This window comes from Solanum tuberosum, unplaced genomic scaffold (assembly GCF_000226075.1).
Source record: "Solanum tuberosum cultivar DM 1-3 516 R44 unplaced genomic scaffold, SolTub_3.0 scf00026, whole genome shotgun sequence".
NCBI classification, from domain to species: domain Eukaryota; kingdom Viridiplantae; phylum Streptophyta; class Magnoliopsida; order Solanales; family Solanaceae; genus Solanum; species Solanum tuberosum.
The window spans coordinates 2,135,184-2,155,379 of NW_006238952.1; the positions used below are offsets into that span (position 1 = coordinate 2,135,184).

At 33.4% G+C, this 20,196-nt stretch overlaps 4 protein-coding genes across 5 annotated transcripts; 2 read left to right on the forward strand and 2 right to left on the reverse strand.

Moving 5' to 3' along the window:
* Positions 1 to 321: 321 nt before the first annotated feature.
* LOC102588420 (cysteine-rich receptor-like protein kinase 10) lies at positions 322 to 3,284 on the forward strand. Its single transcript, XM_006341529.2, has 5 exons — positions 322 to 562; positions 1,565 to 1,775; positions 1,852 to 2,089; positions 2,200 to 2,350; positions 2,729 to 3,284. Exons 1-5 carry the CDS (start codon positions 344 to 346, stop codon positions 3,122 to 3,124), a joined length of 1,215 nt encoding a protein of 404 aa, XP_006341591.1. The 5' UTR covers positions 322 to 343; the 3' UTR covers positions 3,125 to 3,284.
* An 813-nt stretch (positions 3,285 to 4,097) lies between these two features.
* Positions 4,098 to 8,059, forward strand: LOC102588750 (uncharacterized). Of its 2 annotated transcripts, none has more exons than XM_006341531.2 (10): positions 4,098 to 4,566; positions 5,247 to 5,342; positions 5,960 to 6,044; positions 6,321 to 6,442; positions 6,703 to 6,727; positions 6,815 to 6,898; positions 7,003 to 7,032; positions 7,131 to 7,236; positions 7,314 to 7,386; positions 7,754 to 8,059. In XM_006341531.2, the coding sequence occupies exons 1-9, from the start codon at positions 4,477 to 4,479 to the stop codon at positions 7,375 to 7,377; spliced, it is 702 nt and encodes a 233-aa protein (XP_006341593.1). In that variant the 5' UTR covers positions 4,098 to 4,476; the 3' UTR covers positions 7,378 to 7,386; positions 7,754 to 8,059. The 2 variants fall into 2 exon arrangements, with proteins under 2 accessions (XP_006341593.1, XP_006341592.1); XM_006341530.2 differs by having other exon boundaries at positions 4,101 to 4,566; positions 7,762 to 8,059.
* Positions 8,060 to 9,036: 977 nt separating this feature from the next.
* LOC102589285 (40S ribosomal protein S7) lies at positions 9,037 to 11,716 on the reverse strand. Its single transcript, XM_006341532.2, has 6 exons — positions 11,629 to 11,716; positions 10,860 to 10,944; positions 10,681 to 10,754; positions 10,475 to 10,598; positions 9,611 to 9,793; positions 9,037 to 9,332 (listed from the first exon to the last, which is right to left on the reverse strand). The coding sequence occupies exons 2-6, from the start codon at positions 10,932 to 10,934 to the stop codon at positions 9,213 to 9,215; spliced, it is 576 nt and encodes a 191-aa protein (XP_006341594.1). The 5' UTR covers positions 10,935 to 10,944; positions 11,629 to 11,716; the 3' UTR covers positions 9,037 to 9,212.
* Positions 11,717 to 15,077: 3,361 nt separating this feature from the next.
* On the reverse strand, positions 15,078 to 16,512 carry LOC102589612 (myb-related protein 305-like). The gene is made up of 3 exons (XM_006341533.2): positions 16,253 to 16,512; positions 16,014 to 16,143; positions 15,078 to 15,780 (listed from the first exon to the last, which is right to left on the reverse strand). Exons 1-3 carry the CDS (start codon positions 16,416 to 16,418, stop codon positions 15,240 to 15,242), a joined length of 837 nt encoding a protein of 278 aa, XP_006341595.1. The 5' UTR covers positions 16,419 to 16,512; the 3' UTR covers positions 15,078 to 15,239.
* Positions 16,513 to 20,196: the final 3,684 nt, after the last annotated feature.

Here is a 20,196-nt window from a genome sequence, read left to right on the forward strand (position 1 = left end):
GAACAGATTAAATATTTTATTTTGTATCCTTGAATATCTCTATCCTTCGTGTGTATGTAATAAGCACTTGTTTCAACATGAAAATTAAGATATAAATTCAACATCAATTTGGCATACGACTCGCAATACGTATAAAAATGTGTTTTTCTGCTGGAAATGTATAGTCTTTTCGTATTCAAACTATCCGTACATCCCTGTAAAGTGCTGAATACGGCCGGCTGCTGTAGTCCACGTAATCACCAGTCTCTTTCAAGCTGGGACCTAACAACCTTTATAAGCAGTATTCAACACGCGTCTTAATTTTAATTTGGAAAAAATTGCTGTTAACTTTTCTCACAACTGAATGCATCCTTCCTTGATGTTTCTGTTTTCTATGGGATTCCTCTCAAGTTTATGCAGTTGTTTCGAGAAACGGCAGAAACGCCGCGGCGGAGACGAAGCAGATGACAATGGAGAAGAATCGTTTGATTTGTTCTATGAGCTCCGCGCTTTGCAAATTGCTACTAACTTCTTCTCTGACCTTAATCAGCTTGGTCACGGAGGGTTTGGACCCGTTTACAAGGTACGTACGGCTTATCGGATTTTGATTTTTCTCTATAGGTAACCATAGTTCGCTTTTACTCAAAAAGAACACTCGAAATTCACTTCGTTTGGCATTACTTTTATGAAATTAATACTGCATAATTGGCAAAGTTGCTGTCATGGATCTAGGTTCGAGCTGTGTAAACGAAATGCAGGCTAAGATGGCCTACAATAAAACCTTTTAGTCCGGCCTTTCCCTATGAGCATAACGGAAGCTTAGTGCAGGAGACTGCTCGTAAAAAAAGTAAATCCAAATTAGGTATTGAAAGAGTATCCAATTAGGGGAACAATTGGGGTTGTTTGGTTGCATAATTGTTACAGTTTGCATTAATATTCCTTTTGTGACTCCGATTCTCCTATTCATGAATCCCTAAATTCTCATTTCGTTCTACTAATGTTTGTATTTAATGGTTTTGAAACTATAAGAAGCTGCACGATATAGGATTTTTTCATGTCTAGAAAAGCAATGCGAGGTTCACTAATTAAATTATCTCATATTTTAATAATATACTTCATTTAAGCTTTCCTCTTGTAATTGTTATGTATTCAGAACATTTATTTAAATTTAATAAGTATAATGTTACATTCTTTTTTCTTATTATTACTCGCATGTATTTAAAACTAAGTGCTGTATAATATAAGCTTTCCTCTTAAGATTGTTGTTTTATTTAGAAGTTAGAACATATGTTATGTAGAAGTAATGATATGCAAATTCTCCATGTAGTATCATCGCGGATTCCTGTTGCTTAGGAACTGAACCTGTAAGATGGTATTCATTAATAACTAACAAGTTTTCATACATCAGAAATCATTCTAATCTCATCAGTTCGTGAAAACTAAAATTTTCGAAATTCCAGAACTCCAGTTAATAATTGACACAGCTGTCTGACCTAATGAACTTCATATGGTTGCTATAGTTTGTTTAGTTCAATGAGGAGATCCGGAGTCTATCTTGATTATGTTTCATTAACTTTCTTCACAGGGAGTGATGCCAAATGGTCAGGAAGTTGCTGTAAAGAAGTTATCGGTAGATTCAAGACAGGGAATAAAAGAATTCACTAATGAGGTGAAACTATTATTGAAAATTCAGCATAAAAATCTGGTTGTTTTGTTCGGATGTTGCGTAGAAGGACCTGCAAAGATGCTTGTGTATGAGTATCTGCCAAATAAAAGCCTCGACTGCTTCCTCTTCGGTAAAATAAACACTCATGATGCCAAGAATTTCTTTAATACCATCTGGTCAGGAAAACTAACGAAATGATTTTTCAGCTAAGGAGAAGTCTCCATCTTTGGATTGGACGAAGAGATTCCAAATAATTACTGGTATTGCAAGAGGTCTTCTCTATTTGCATGAAGAAGCCCCTGTAAGAATCATACATAGAGACATTAAGGCCAGTAATATATTACTGGACGAGCAATTAAATCCAAAGATCTCAGACTTCGGTCTGGCTAGGCTGTTTCCAGAGGACGGCACTCATGTAAATACATTTAAAATCTCTGGTACATAGTGAGTATTATTTTTCTTTACTTGTATTGTTTTCCAAAGGTGAAAAAAGATTCCTCTGCCCCATTTCCTCCTCCCCTAATTGGCATCTGAGCTGCTTCTACTGAATGCAGTGGTTATATGGCTCCGGAGTATGCATTGCATGGTTATTTGTCCGTGAAGGCAGATGTGTTTAGCTTCGGTGTTTTGCTATTGGAGATCGTGAGTGGAAGGAAGAACAGTGATGGGCGGCTTGGTCCTCAAAAGGCAGACCTCTTAAGCTATGTAAGTTCCAGTCCAGAAACTTCAATACATGAGTATTTGCTGATGTGATTGAGTGTGTTTGGTTCATGAGTTTTGAATCTATTTCCTACTTGAGTATCACTAAATACTAAAACAACGTGGGGTTGGAAACCGGATATTCAAAACTTATATCAAAATACAAAATTCTTGTCATGAGCATCCCTAAAGCAGTACATCTTAGAGCACAGTCTGTCCAACAACTAGTCAACTAGTTTTCATTCATATGCTGAAAAAATGGCTTAAGCCAGCAAACGTTCCATATATCATTTCTAGGAAGAAAAAATTATAGAAAGCCTCTGCTATTTTACCGTCCACTGTCTGCTATCTTGCTTTGACAAGTTTACTCCTCTCATTTTACAGGCATGGGGACTGTTTCAAGAAAGGAAGACTTTGGAGCTGGTTGATTCCAGCCTAGAAAACTATGATGCTGATGAAGCAGTAATGTGTATTCACTTAGGACTACTATGCTGTCAATCTACTGTTTCAGATAGACCAGATATGAACTCTGTCAATCTCTCTCTTTCAAGTGATTCATTTAATTTACCGAGACCTGGGAAACCTGCAATTCAAGGCCGTGTGAGCAGATGGACAACTGATAGTTCTAGTGCCTTTACCAAAAATACTACTAATGCTAGTAGTACATTAACTGGCGCGACAAATGCTACTAGTACTACTAGGGCTTCTGGAGGCAGTAGTTTTGTTGAGGATTTTTCTAGAAATTCAATCTCATGTTCTTCTATGAACGAAGGTAGATGACCTCATTTGTACTGTAAATCTGTAACCAGTTTGTTGTTTACCATTTTTTATTTTGTATTTACCTGATTGTTTAGATCACCATATGTGTGCGTGAGTTTACTGTATGTAAAATTTGCTCCTAACATTTCTATTTATAACTTTCAAAGCTTTCATTAAAGTGCGTCTTTTCGTCTGTTGTCCTCTACTTCAGGTCAAAAGCAAACCTTTATCAGCATAGAGAATTTCTCTTGTTCTCTCGTTGATACTGCACTTGTTTGAAGTAACAAAATATTAGTCAGAATAATTTTCGGGACCATAGTATTTTTGTAGCTTATCTGATGCCAGGGACCAGGCATCTGGCTTTTCCTTTCAAGTCTGGATTCTTGTAAAGTTGCACAGTATTAGTACACTGAATTTAAAGGCGGATATATTTCTTACGAATTCAAATGAACTCATTGCTTGTGGCTCAATTTGTGTATACATATGCAAATATATATTTATATAGACTACCCACATTCTGAACTCACCCTCATCAGATTAAATTTAGATTTTAAAAAAATGAAATATGGAGATGTCTTGGGTAATACAGTAGTTTTTTTTTTGTTTCTTTAGTTTTATATTGTGATTTGTGTAGATGTAGAAGGGCTATGAGATCCAAAACCAAGATCCGAGAAAGTTGATGCTCGAGTCAAAATGTTTTGTCCCAAGACAATTTTCAATAAACTTAAATAGACGACTTATGTCAGTACTATTTGTTAATTAAATTGAGTGTAGAAGTAGAAGCAAAGTCTACTCCTTCCATAAATTGTTGAGACTTTTTTATTAGTTCAAAATAAGTAAATTGTTCAAAGTTAAAAAAATTTGTTAGACTCTCATCATGTATACTCTATAATTTAATGAGATTTTAATTATATTACATTTTCTAAAGTGTGACGTATCACCAACAATTCAAGACAGGTAATGCGATTGGGTGCATGTGGCATGGGTTTCATTAAACAACAAGAACCCACACTGCAGTTAATTATAGCACCGACGAGGGGAGTCAGAATAAACTACGAACACCCATTCCCATTCTGGGATTCAGTATCAGCCAATCTCATTCTCTCTGCCCTTTCCCCATTCAGTCTCTGAACTCTGGCCCTTTAACCACAACAAACAAAAACAAAAAAACCGCTAATTGTGTAAAAGTTCACTAACTGCAACTCATCACCTCCAAATTTCTTTTCTTTTCAAGCTGGAAACAAAAAAGAAGGAACAAAGTCACTTTTAAAAGTTTTGCACTCACACCCACTTGAGAAAAAATAATTCTTGATCCCTTTTGCCCTGAAAATACCAGTTTGAACAAATTTTTATTTTTTCTGCTGTTGTAAAGCATGCCAAATTGGGAGCTGAAGCATTGTTGCAAGCATGAACAAATTGTTTTTCTCGCCACTCTTGGCGTTTGTGCTGTTGTCATTCTTGCTGTACTTCCTCTTCTTGTTTCTTCCTTTTTTTACTTTTGGATCACGTTCATACTCTTACAAATTCAAGGAAAAACAACCCCTTTATTATTATTTTTCAAGAAAGGAACTTTCTTGGATATCTTAACAATAGATCTTAATTGTGGGAATGTTATGTGTATTGCTTGGAATGATCCTTTCCCTTTCTGGGGATGCTCTGTTTTCCCCTTTACTTGTTGTTTATTGTAAGAAGCTTCTTAACCCTCAAAGAGCATATTGCAGTTTATGTTAAACTGTGAGTTGGGTTTGGCCTCTTTTCATCAGTGTGAGCATTGAGCTGTGAGTGCTTATTAAAGTGTATTATTGCCTACTATACTTTCTAAACTCAGGAAGTTTACTGATGTGTTAAGGGAGGGGAACAGCTAAAGGTTGATTCTTTAACCAAGTGAAATTAGTATAAAAGAGTCGAGCACGAGCACGGATTAATTAGTATTCGATTCATGTTGGACCCATAGCAATGGATGAATTTGATTTCTGTTATTTTCTTGATAGTTCATAGTGTGTTAGTGTTGTAGTTATAGTAAATCATCAACAGTTGAAGTTTACTTGTCTTTCACTTTTTTTGGAAATTTAAGCTGTTATGACTTACTAGTCTATCTGTGGCCTTTCCTCTTGGTGACAATCTGTTGCTTCTTTTCTTGCAGCTCTGGAGAACAGTGCTGCTACTACCTTTCAAGCTCGTTACCGTGTTTATTCATGAAGCTAGTCATGCTATAGCTTGCAAACTTACTTGCGGACATGTGAAAAATCCCCCCCTCTTTTTATTTTTTTATTTTTAGCATATGATACTGTTGGTTCATACTTCCTGAGAGATGATTGCTGTAGTAATTAAAGCAAGTTAAAGACTGATTGCTGTTAGCTAATAAAGTAAACACTACTTCAAATATTCAACAACAATGAGATTGATTATATTTAACGAACTGAAATAGAGAATTTACAATAGGAAAACTAAGCAATGAAACAGTAACAAAGAAGGGGATGAGATGCCAGAAGAATCGGAGGTGAGAAATATAGACTTTGCCAAAGCACAATACACAATAGACTCTCTTTGCTTGCCTCCACAGGGGCATATTTGTATGTTGGTTCATAACAGGTAATATACAATCATAGGTTGAACTGTCGTATTATCATGCTTCATAGCAGAAGTAAGAAAAAGAGTACCTTGAACATATTCTGTCTTCAATGCTTGCTTCAAGTTCCTTATACCCGATATATTTCTGACTGAACTTGGAAGCATTCTCTGTTGTCTGTACTAATTGCTAATTAGCTACGCCATTGCCTTATACATCTGGACTTATATACCAGTTAATAAATAGTCCTATTTTAGCTTATTTTGTGATGCTTGTATCACCTGCAGGTTGAGGGAATACAGGTTCATGCTAATGAAGGTGGCACCACACAAACGCGTGGAGGTGTATATTGGTTCATCTTGCCAGCTGGATGTATATTTCTATAACTTCCCTGGTTACATTTTAATTTCAGTGTGCAGCAAAGTTCTTATCAACATGAACTGTGAACTTATTTATTTAGTTTTGTTCGGTTGATTTGATATGTAAATAATCTTAGTACTAGCATAATGTTCAGTATTTTCTTATGTCCAAATAATATTACAAACTACTGTAAGATGCCCATGATGAGTTTTCTCTTTCAATGACTGATGTTAACTCATATGACACTCTTGTTTGGTTCATGGAATCGACTCTATTTTCTCCTTATAGATCTTGGTTCAGCATTTTGGGGAATGGTTTTAGTGCTTGCGTCCACCAAGCTTCTTTCAGCAAGAATTGCAGCAGGATGTTTAGTGGTCACTCTAATTGTTGTTCTTTTTGTGGCTAAAAATGTGAGTGATAATCGATTCCCTTAGAGTGTCTCAAAACTCATCTTGTCAATGAAATTACATGTATAATTAATGGCAGAGCATCTTGGATTGAAATGACTTCAATAAATTTCTAAGTGTATCCTTTGGAAAGGACGGAGATGTTATTTATTTCGAGCTAGTTGATGTTGGATATTCTAAATGATAATGGTCTTAATATGCATGGTTCTACATTGAAGTTGCAGTACCTTTCTTGCTGAACATGTCTCATCTCTTTTGTGCAGTGGACACTCCGGGGCCTTTGTATAGGTAAGATCATTCACCCTGCAAGGTTTTTCTACTATTTCGAGGCCATGAGAACTAGGCCAAATTGATATTTAAACTTCAAACCATCAGGATTTGTTCTCTTCCTTGCTGTTGTATGGATTCTGCAAGAAACAACAAAGATAAAAATTCTGCGGTACATCATTTTGTTCATTGGTAATTTTCAATCCCTTTACCAATTCTAAGTTTCATGCACCATTGATTTTCTTTTTCCAATGTCTAGACTCATTTTCACTCATTAAAGTGTTATTGATATGCAGGTGTAATGAACAGCTTATTTTCTGTATATGGTAGGCTCTGGAGATACACAACTGTTTCACGTACTTTCTCATTTGATAAAATTCTACATTAGCATATTGATGCCTATACATGTATTGAATTGTTGCAGATATATACGATGATCTGATATCACGAAGAGTTAACTCGAGTGATGCTGAGAAGTTTGCTGAAGTGTGCCCCTGTCCTTGTACTGGTGTTGGCTGGGGAGTCATCTGGTGAGCACACCTACAACCTAAAAAGTATTGAACTTCTAAAATAATAGAACTTTTACTGAAGGGAAAGTCACTTGCAGGGGACTCATTTCTTTCTTGTTTCTCTGTGGAGCCACATATCTTGGTTTGGTGATCTTGTCCTGAGGTCATGAGGTACGCCTGCTTTAGACCCCTCATTACAAGTTTTTATGATTTTAGTCTAGTTTGATGCTACTCATATATAACTTGTTTTAGGTATGCCGTGGTTTAATTCTATTTTCATGGTATTCATATATTACTAGTTTTAGTTAGTTCTTCCAAGCTACAAAGAGTTTATACCTATGGATATCTAAAAATGAGCATAGGGAGGAAAAAAAAATTCCAGTCTATCACTCTTCTGGAAGATTTTCTAATTCAAACATCTTCCCTTTGCCCAGTCTATTACTTGTTATCATGTGCTTGGGTTGTCTTCTTTTGTTCTTCCCTGCGACAAAAATGAAGAAACTATATAGGCCTTCATATTAAGTGTCCTAAGCAACAGAGTTGCAGGCTGAGGAGCTGGATACTTGACACAACTCAAGGGACTTCCATTCATACACGTTCAAGAGCATTCGTTGGTTGGCTCCTTACTATTTATGGGACTGTATTTGCCAAATCATTTTTGCAAGCTGGATTACTGCAGCATAACTTACAATACAAACATGATTGGGTGCGGCAAGAGGAGAATCAGAGTACTATAGTGATACAACTATAACATTGTTCTTTTCACTTGAGCATGTATTTCCTTTCTCATACACCAAAAGGAATCTCAGTATGATACATTTCCTCATGACTTGGGTCTGTTTGACATTTGCTGTTGTACATATCAGTTTCATGTTCTTCATAAAACTCTATAGCTTTCTAGTTTTGGATATTTTGTTGAGTTTCAATTGGTCATAGTGACAATACAATCATTCCTACTAGTACAAGTTACAACAACAACATAACCACCCCAATGTAATTCCACAGGTGAAGTGTACATAAACCTTACCCCTACCTAGTGAGTCTATAAAGGTGGAGAGGTTGTTCCCGAAAGACACCTCAGCTTGAGTATTACAAAGTGGGATATCATTCCTCTTACTTTCATGCAATAAGCATCTGTATTTGTAGACGCAAGTTAATCTTCTAAACAAATAACAAATTTAATAACAACAAATAAGCCTTACTAGAAAATCCATATATCCCATGGACAAGTTTATATCTACATCACGTAGATTAAAATAGTAAAGGAAAGTTAATTCACAATAGTTTCTTGATCATTTAAACAATAATATAATTTACATAATTCACAGGAGGGTTGTATCATCCGGATATATAGAGAATGAATGCATCAAAGAGGGAGGAAGGAATGTATGCGTAAGAGAAATGTATCCATAAGAAAAGGGATGTATAAAAAGTAAGAGTATATCCATAAATCATGGATGTATCAGAAGGGGGAGGAATATCCAAGATAAATCCGAAAAGGGGATAGAGATGTATGAACGAGAAAGAAGTGATGCATCCATAATCCAAGAAAGAATTTTTGAAATTTTTTAAAACGGTAGAGAATATTAGAAATTATGATAAAATAAGATGTGTATTGGGTAATTTTTCCAAAAAATTATGGTATAATTATTGACCTAAAATCACCAAAAACATGTAACCTAATGGAGACAACCAATTGGGTCACCAAAGGATATACATGATACCTATGCCAAGAAATACTTGCAAGCACCAGCTTATGAAACTCTAACAAGAGTTTAAATCCTAGGTACACATAATGGGGAGGAAGAGCACAACACCAGATTTAACAAACAAGCCGAATCATCTAGGGCATTGCAACAAAGTTTCAATTAGATCCAATAATTGTCTAAATACTGTTCTCTGCCTTCAAAACAAAATTTAAACGCCAAAACTTAATAAAATAGCCACTAATTTTGTAGTTTTGCATCAAAGAGAACAAACATCACTATTTTGTATCTTCAAGCCTCAGTGATGGGGTACTCGAACACGACATCTTTGCCTGAAAGCTTCCGGTAAACTGCAGAAAAAGTCTCCAGCTTGTACTCTGTGTTATTACGCTCCTTGGGGTCCAAGTAGACCTGTCCAAAACAAGCACAACAATGAAGTTTGAGATAGTGAGAAAAGTTACGGAGTTGTAAAAAAAAAAAAGAGAAGATAAGTGTCAAAAGATTGATAATGTTTCTTCTTTCCAATTAGATAGAGCAAGGAGTTGTTCCAATATTTAGAAATAAGCTGTAAAGGTGGACACTTGCAACTCAAAAGAGCTACTTCTCCTGTAAAAAGTTTCTCATAGCAGGAGTGATTACTCAAAAAAAGTAGCAACAAGATAAAACTACCAGTAATTCCAGCAGCCTACCTTCATTATCTTGGATCCATCAACGCGATATCTAGTTCGCTTCCCTACAATCTCTGCAGGGACAACCAAATCCTCCAACATGGCATCATGGACAGAAGTAAGGGTCCTGGTGCGGGGCCGCTGAGCAGCAGAGCCTCTCTTTGGGGGCCTTACTATCCTCCGGGTGGCAATGAAGATCACGTCCTACAAGAAACAGAATTTCAGGATATGCTAAAAGAGAATGTCCCCTTCCTGGTAAAGAGTTGAATGAATGATCACCAAGAGAATATATAGGACAACTCAAAACTGAAAATGCAGCCACATCTCACACTGTAAGCAAACTGTCATCCAATTAATAAAGCAGGCAAGAGCATAACTTCAGATTTATGTTACATCAGTTAGTTAATTCATAATCTAAAATGTACAGAAAATATCAAAACTGAAATGTTTAAATAATTACCATTAAGTTTGCACAGGAATCAGATGAATGAATAAAACTAATTAAACTGAGCAGCACATGAACTGAAGGTGTAGAACATGAAATAAAGGATTGGACTTTGAAGTACAAAATTAATAGTAGATATTCCTTGGCGAGAATGGTGTAAAGAGGACATAAAATAATGTATATGACTAATTTTTGCCTGATCATAAAAGAAATATTTTCATTGAATCCAGCAAGTGAGGTGCACGATATTATTAGATGAATCACCATCAGAATTAACCATAATTTAGCTATGAAAATCACCATTGTCAAAAAACGTCTTAATAATGAGTAACAAAATGTCATTAATTCTGATGGGACAGATTCCTAAACAGATACTTTTAAAACACACTAAAAGGAAATAACAGCAGGAAGCATAAACAAAGAAGTGTTTAATGGGTTACCTTTCCACTGAATTTCTTCTCCAGCTCCCTAACAAGCCTGACATGGACCTTGCGGAAAGCTTTCCTCAGTCTGTAAGGCACGTGAATAACAACAGCTTTCCTATTTCCTGACACATCAATTTGACTGCAGCAGCAGTGAACAAAGTAAATACCACAGTGCAGTCGGATACATATTTACTAACAGAATCTGTAAACAGCACCCTTACACTGCTGAATTGATGTATAGATCCTTCAATTCACTTTTCAGCTCTTGGTTGGTGTTTTCCAAATCAAACAAAGCCTGTTCAGCAAAAGCTTACAATCTTTATTTCACAGACACAAAATTATCAAATGATGCAACGAAGATATACATTAAACAGAACTATCAATGGAACAACCAACCAACCTGTCCAACAGACACCTCAAATTCAGATGGTTCAGCATCTTTGTCTTTGTGAATCTTTTGCTTTGATGTGTACATCTTCACAGATCTAATCAATTAACATATTAGAAATACAAACCTAACAATCACTATAAGAATCACTATATAGCTTATGTAGAAACCAATTGACAAAACTAAACAAACAAAAACACAACACTCCTAAAATTTCTTATATGAAATGAACAGCTTTCAAATCATATAAGCAAAGAGATGTAAATCTCTAGCATTGAGATATAAATCTCTATCCTGACAATAAAAAGACTTTGTAAACATACAGGCATTAAGATATAAAACTCTATCCTGACGCTATAGAACCATACCACCATTGATATGTAAATCTCAATCCCGGCGATACAATAAGAACGACTTTGAAACCATACCAGCATTGAGATATAAAGTTCTATCCTGGTGATTCGAAATGAACGGGACTTTGACATATAAAAGTTAGTCTAGCTGCTTCAATTATTTCATCAGTGAAATCGCAGAAACATTACTATACTAAAGATATTTAAGCATTGGCCGCTCGTTCCCTTGAATTAATTCATGTACTCATCATCAAAGGAATAAAATGCAATAGGAAACATATATATTTCTGAGCATTCTCAGGTATCATATCCTTCGGGTTTACGATGATTCATACTTGCAAGACGCCGCTAAAAACGAATATGAAATTTGGTGTATAATTGAAGAGAAGTCAGTTTGAAGAGGTAAGAAAAATGGAGGAGAAGAGTACCTCTGAGCGTTCGGCGACGGCGGACAGATCTGTGAGGGTGCCGGAATCACTTGCTCTGACAGAAGATAAAAACCCTAGGTTTGGAGAGTTAAATGTATTATAAAGGAATAATAAACGGGCCGGATGAGACATTGTGCTGTTTGGATTGAGTGGGCCGAATAACAGAATTTCAGCCCATTCCGTTTTTGTTTTGTATATTTTGGAGGCCCAATGTTTCTCCCTAGCCCATCATGTTTATTGGTCAATACGGATAACTAAAAAAGTGGACGTCCCATTTGTCTATAACCTTAGACTCAGGTAGAATTAATTATGAAAAAATTTATGTATTATTTTTTATAAGTGTTATATAATAATAGAAGGATTAGTTGTGCAAAAATAAATGTATTATTTTATATAAGATTTAGTTATTTAAATATTAATTATTCCATCTTATATCATGCATAAAATAATACACAAGTTTTCTCATAATTTATACATGTATTAGTTATGCGGATTTTCATTTTGCAAATCAAATATGGTAGGTGTGTTGATTTTATATATAGCAAAAAATGTTATCAAATATAATTTCGCTTATGCAAGATTTAATTCATGAATAATTTAGCTTTTAACCAGCTACCGAATATGAAATAACCCCTAAGTGAAGTATTCATGTATTAAAACAAACATAACTATATAGTACTATCATATTTGATGGATTTTTAATTATCATGTATAAAAATCAAAAAATACGATATTTGATTACCGGTTTACAATCTCAAATAACTAATATATTAATCATACAAAATTAAACGGTTTTAAAATAATTAATACATGATAAAATTATAAACATTGCACAATTAATTCAAGAATAATTTATTTTGCAAGTCCATTTACATTTTTATTTAATTTTGATGATCTTTCCGTAAGAGATTTTAATTTTTATCCATAAAAAATCTAAAAATGTCATTTTTTTCTATTCTATTTATAAATAACATCATTTATTTACAAATCATGCATTACTAATACATATCGATTGTCTAACTTTAACCAGCAATCAAACAACCCCTTATACATTAATTAATTAGGGAGAAATCCACTTTTAGATGGGGTGGTTGTTTAAAACATCATCTTGCAATGTATGAAATCAAATACCCGCTTCCTAGCTTTCATTCATCGCACAAAGTTTATTAAAAAACAAAAAAGGATTCTTTTAAAATTCGATAAGTTAGATGAGTACGTAACATGACAAGCCACATTATTTTCATTGTTACAAAAAAATCAAATGTGACATTACTGTGTTAGTTTCACAGCTCAGATGACTTTTTAAGTAATTAACTCACATCTGTTTTAAAATTCTTTTTTTTAATTTCTCACCTGGTGTTCGATATTTACATTGAAGCCCGATTAAATTTGGATTTACGCCGAAAAGTCCCGTATTGGGGCATTTGTTTTAAAATTCAATATTGTAAGTATGAAAAGATATGAAAATAGTGTTGAATGAATCTCCATTTCTCTGAATATTATGGCAGAGACGAGAAGTGTATGGAAAAAATGTTTCCATTTGTGGTGAAATTTGGAAAATGGAAACAGAATAGTCAAATTCTTTTACAAAGAAAATCGACAAGTTGTGCCTTTTTATTTTCAAAATCTTTTTATGCACCAAGTCAACTTAATTCTCATCATATCATTATTTTTTGTACTATTTTGAAAATACTCAATTCCTTGCATCCATTTCTAAGATTATGTATAATTTCAGGACAATTATAGGTGTAAATGACGAAAAAGTTCCATATATGTTTAAAATGATCTCTTAAGTATACTTCTCATGAGCAGTTTTCAACCTTTAAGTTTGTAAGGAATGAACAGTTTTTATGATTTATGGTGTCCGGATCAACTTTTAAGCATTTCGATTAATTTTATGAAATATCTGTCATCTCCCATCAGCAACAAGAATGAACACTTTTATCAAATATTTAATCAATTTTGACTATTAAATATAACGAAAAATGTGAAAGAAACTTGTCCATATATGTTTGTAAAAATTATTTCTTCCTTTTTTCATTTAAAAAATCTTGTACAATGATGAGATTGAATTGTTCCAAAGTTTAGACTCAGTCATCCACTAAGAGTTAATAGTAATTATTACTGTAAAATGTTTCATACTTATATACATAACAGACCGAAGAAAAAGAAGAAAAATGCAAGTCTTACAATTCTTTAATGGGCGGCTGGAAATATCTTCCTCCTTTGATATTTTTCTGTTTCCAATTTTTTAATCTGTTTTTTTTTTATGTTGTGGAATCTCAAGACTTTCTAAAAAAGTTGGAGTGACTTCATTTAGTTGTATTATAGTGGATGAGTAAAATAGAGATTTATATATGGGATAATTTGTCATAAGAATGTATCGTCAAATAAATTTTATAGAGGACTAGTTAGATCAACATTATTATATGGAGTAGAGTGTTGGTAAGTCAAAAATATTTACGTTTAAAAGATGAGTATAGCATAAATGAGGATATACTTATTAATGTGTGGGCACAATATATACTTTGAAAGATATTATTAGGAATGAAGTTATAGGGACTAAGGTGAAAGTGTCCCCATATATAACACATAAGATGAGAGAATCAAGATTGAGATTATTTAGACATGTAAAAAGGATATACGTGGATGTGCCAGTAAAAAGGTGTGAGAAGTTGACTGTAGAAAGAGTTAAGAGAGGTAGAGATAGACCAAAGAAAAATTAAGGATGTAATTAGACATGACATGACCTAACATCAACTTACAAAAAACATGATCCTAATTAAAAAAATAAAGAAGTCAAGAATTATGCTAGAAGGCAACTAAAAATAGTATCTTTCAAATAATTATGATCCACGTAGAACACTTCCTTTTCAAATAATCTGATATCTCATATTAACTGATCATCTTACTAAAAATAGTTACTTTTCATATTAGTAGTTTAACTTACTAAATCAAGAAAGTATTCATTTAATTTTGGCTATATTACTCTTGTAATTAATTTTTTTTAAAGTATTCACATTTGTTTATAAAATTTTAAAAAGTTTTTTTAGGGATAAATTAGTAAAATTTTCTTTTTATTTATAATTTATGCCTGTAAAAAAAAAAGACCAACTAATATGAAATCATTTTTCTATCACATTCACAGTAAAAGTCTTGTATCAATTATCATCAATTAATGAATCTCCTATGTTTACATGAACTGCCTCAATAAGAACCAAAGGAGGAAACTAGGAATTTTCAAAAGGAACAATATTCTTGCTTTCAATGACCTTTCTATCAATCCCCATCTATTACGAAATGGAAATGTCAAAACAGGAAAATACTATCGGGTCATTTTTACTTGTTCGGTATTGATTTAACACATTCTTTAACGAGCAATAAATAAAATGACAATTTTATTATTACACTTTAAATATAATAAATTCAATGTTTTGAAATAATTATAGTTAAAAATAATAATAATTAGAATATCATTGAGAAATTATACCTTATTTTCTAAACTGAACAAATAAAAGTCTCGGAAAGGAGTACTACTCTCTCCTTGAGAAAAGAAACAGTTTTTTAAAAAAACTTGCTTCAATCAGGCCATATACTACTACTAGTACTATTTACAATTGCTCATATCCTGTTTTTTGGTAGAAAAATTCATCCATATTGCTCCAAAAACTGTCACTTGTCAACTTGTTTTGATCTCCACTCATTTGATCATAATCCATCACATCATTAAAGTTTCCAGTTGCTAATTGTCCAAAATTATCCATATCATAACTGTTGTCAAATGGAAAATGAGCCTTGACGAATGAATTTAAGTCAGAATCATCTATCTGGCGTGGAGTAATTTCAGGACATTCTGAGGTAATTTTGGGAGAATTATAGATACTACAGGAATGTGAACTCGAATTACTGCTGGTGCTGGTGCTGAAACCTGGAGGGGTTGATGATTGTGAACTCTGAATTGATGGCGGAACAGAGGAGCTCTGTATCTTCTGAAGAAGCCGCGGGATCCACAAAGAACGAATCATTTCTTGAAATGCTGCACTATTCGAGTCAATCTTCAGATTCCTAGCTTGTTTCTGCACTCTCGTTCTCCAGTAATTCTTGATTTCATTGTCCGTTCTTCCAGGTAGATATTGCGCGATTTTTGACCATCTAATAGTAAGAAAAAACAGAATTTTGATCAAAAACAGGATTTTTAAGTAATCGCATATACATACTAAGTACTATAAATCAGGCATATGACAACAATTCTAAAACAGTTGTAATAGATCTATTGCAATGACACAGGAGCCAGAGAGTCACAAGCTGAGATTGTAATTATCTATTGAGGAGGTTCCCTAGCTCCGCCCCTGATTGCAATAGTTTATTTGAAAGAAGAAATATACCTGTTGCCCAATTTGGAATGAAGTTCAAGAATCAGGAGCTGTTCCTGAGGAGTGAGATTTCCCCGTTTAACGTCCGGTTTAAGGTAATTCAACCATCTCAATCTGCAACTCTTGCCTGTTCTCTTCAATCCTATAGAAAAGAACATATGGTGCTAACTTTAGTTTTAAAAAAACCCAAAAAAAAAAAAAAATTACGCGTAAAAGTGAAAGACTCAAAAATGACTAGATAGAAGAATTACCAGCATGTTTCGCTAGCATATTCCATCGTCCTTCGCCATGATTAGTAATGTAATGAACAAGCAGTTTATCTTCTTCAATAGTCCATGGACCTCTCCTCAATTCAATATCATCATCACTAGAACTACTACTTGAACTTTTAGACAAGAAAGACATTTCTGTTTCCATATTAAGAGACTAATTAGAAATATAATTGTTTGAAGGCAAAAGCAAAAGAGGTAGCAGCCAGCTCAGATTTTTTAAGTGTACAAGTTTCAAAGTCTAGTACAACTTTATATTAGTACTACTAGAAGTAGATGCTGCGTGGAACTTGCCTATAAAGTTAAACTTCAAAAAGTCTTAAACCAAATAAAAAGGTTGAGAAATTAATAAGAAAAATAGATGACTTTTTTCATGTATTTGGAAAGTTTAATCCCTAAGTCGGTTAGAAATTAAAAGTAAAGTCGTCCATTAAGGTGACCAAAATGGTTATTGGTTTAGGCTATAATAACGAATATTAATCAACATCTATGGTTAATTAAATAAGATTAAAGTCATAGTAACTAGATTTAAATAAATAAAAAAAAGTAGCGTGGAGTATTCGCAGGTCCTATAAAATATAGGGTCAATCTGATAATTTAAAAAAAAAAATTTAAGAGGAAAAAAAGGCGGTTATAAAATTTCCGACAAGGACACAAAAATTATCAAATATTGTTGTGGCCCGGGGATGAATTTTAACTTTTAACTGAAAATACTTAACAATAGTGTTTACACCCAAAGGCCAAAAGTCCAAAAACAACTCATTTCATTGAATTATAAGAGTCCAAAATTAAAATGAATATAATGATTATTAAATAATAAAAGTTTATAAGCAAAATACATATGTTACATTCATTTTCTTCGCACAAATATTAAATGGTGATAAAAAAATAATAGAGTTCAATTTTGAAAGTATTTTTAGGTAGCAAGGTCGTGGTCTAACCGTTAATTAAATAAGTTTATATTTTGAGAATCATAGTTCAAGTTTAAAAAAAGAAAATAATCAACTAGCATATATATTTAAATTAGTTAGTTATCTAAACTTTTAATTTTCATCCCCATCCTTCGTTTTTCATGTAATATATTTTTTTCTTAAAAAAAAAAACAAGTGAAATATTATGGTTATATGAAAATAAAAACAAAATATAAAAAGGAGGGTGTCAATTTTTCCAAGATTCTCCATAAATACAACGTGGTTGACTGAAACACATGTAGCACAACAACTATTTCCAAAGAGTTCACAAAACTGTACAAATAAAACGTGGAATTTTTTTTTATTTTTTTTTAGAGTTAGCTAAGTTGGTAAGAAAGGCGGCACTTTAAGCCGTTGTTTGCATTTTCATTACAAAATTCCCCACTCTTACTTGGATGATGTCGACTTATCCTCTCTATATTATGTGGTTCTTATTTTTTCATACAAAATACTACTAGAATAATTACACAAATTAAAGTTTTTTTTTCTTTTTATTGAAATAAAGTCTTGTATTGCGGCTAGTCGATTTGACTCAAATATCATCACTCAATTCAAGTGTACAAATTTATTAAAGAGATAAGTCCTAATAAAAGGTAACAAACATGTGTTTGAGAAAATTGAACACAAAATTGCTGCGCCTAGCAAGAAATTAAAAGCTAATGGTGATTGTCATGTGATACCATTTTGATACCATTTATGTGTAGCAATGAATATCTTACCTACATTACAAATGCAGCAATGTTAAGAAGGTGTGCAATCTCAACAAGAAGTGGTCCAAGTTCTTTTAATAACTATCTTGTGTTTTATTAGTTCAGTGATTCACAACAGGAAAGAGAAATCATTTAACAAGAAGGTTAAAAATTATAGCCTAAAGTATCATATCGTGTTGTGTTGTATTGTATTATTTTTATGAAAATTAACATTTGAATAGATTGATGTATCATATGCTGTGATCGATGGTGAAGTCAGAAGTTTTACTAAGTGGATTCAAAATATGAAAAAGTAAACAAACGCAGAAGTTAAAAGGGGTTCAACTTATAGAAAAAGTAAATCCAACCATGTATAAACAATGTAATTTTCTGCCGAAGGAGGTATGGATGAACCCATCTCCAATATTAGAGATGGATCCAGAGTTTTGAAGTTCCGGATGCCACATGACCATATCCTTTGAACATTAGTGTGATTCCTATATGTACATTGGATAGACTAAATAGGTTATATGATCGAGTTTTGTCAATAGCAATAGCTTTGGCTCGTTGGCTCTTTTGAGTCTTTAGGTGCAACTCTGGGTGACATGTTATATATTTATACAAATTCTTATATATACAGTGTTTCAATCGAGACCATCGAGTGTCGTGGCACTTCCAAGCTTGAACGTAGATCCACCCTGATGAATATAATGATACAATATAACAAAATGTAAATAATAATCAAAATAAATATTATATTTAAACTAACAATACAGTAAGTAACAACCATCCAAACAAGAAAAGTAGACTTGATATGCGTGTGTTCTTAATGAAAATATCACTCGAAGGAAGAAATTTTTTTTGTACCAACTTAATTTGAATAGTTCAATAGATGCCCTAAATTTATGTAGTCATAAAAGTCTACCAGTGGCCATTTTGGAAGAGAAACAAAATCAGAGGGAGAAGTCTATAAATCCTTCCTTTTCTTTTGTTCTATCCTATACAGACATTGGAGTCTGACTAAATCCTGATTAACACAGGAAAGTCTCAAATTGGGGTAAAACACCTTCGCGACTCCGTACCTCGAGAACTTGAAACCGAAACATCTGGTTAAGGACGAAGGAATACTCACCACTCCACCACAATCCTCGTTGGCTCCGTTTTCAAAGTTGATGTTGCATTATACATGACTTCATATTTTCAGAACGTGTGATGTGACGAATGATATTTAACTCCTATAATTCAGTAGGACTAAAACACTTCATTCCAAACCGACAAAACTCTGATTTGTCAAACTCAGACTTTTTTAACTGCTTAGTTAAACAGTAGCCGACAGTCAATGAATGTATATATTAACTATAAATGGCATACTAGCTTTGATCAGATGAAGTTAAAAAGAAAAGCCCTTTGTCCACAAACATCAGTGTCATGGCTAAGTATACAAGCCCAATTTTCTACAAAGGCAGCAACATATTATTTAAAGAGATTAAATCACATTGACAAGTCTTATAGAAGTGTCAAAGAAGACAATTCATCATAGTTTAATTTCTCAATTAAAGTGTGATTAAGCGTGATAAACGGACGTCATTAGAATAATAAGACAAGTAATTAACCAAATAGTTGAGAATAAATCCAAATGCAAAGGTAGCTAAGAGGACTAAACTGTTTTTATAAGGGGAAGGAAGACAAGACATCACGATTCCTTATGGAAAAAAATGATTTGCTGAGGCGGAAAAAAAAGATATCAAATTTCTACCAAGATAAACGGAAGTTCTAACTAATAAGAAGCCTATAATGAACCTAAAAATGGGTCAAAAGCCTAGTAGAAATTACTTATTTTTTGAAATCCTGTTATAATTCTATGATCCAGGGGTGGATCCACAATGGTTCAAGTGGGTTCAATTGAACCCACTTCAAGTTGTTCATTAGATTAGACCAATATGCATACGATTAAAATACGAATTTAAGATACATGCACCAATAATTTCCTGCGTATGACATAAGTCCGTGTCAGTATTCTACTTAAGGTTCGTTTGTCACATGGAATTTTTTTACAAGTGCGTAGTTGAAGCCTTGAAGGCTAAATTCTACTGCCATACAAAATATTCCAACAGATAAAACAAAAAATGAAGAAGCATTAACATATACTGTCACCAGCTTTTAAAAATTAAATTACTCTCACCATTCCAATTTAAGTGTCTTAATTTGACTGGGCATATAGTTACGAAATAAAGGAAAACTTTTCAATTTTGTGGTCTTAAACTTA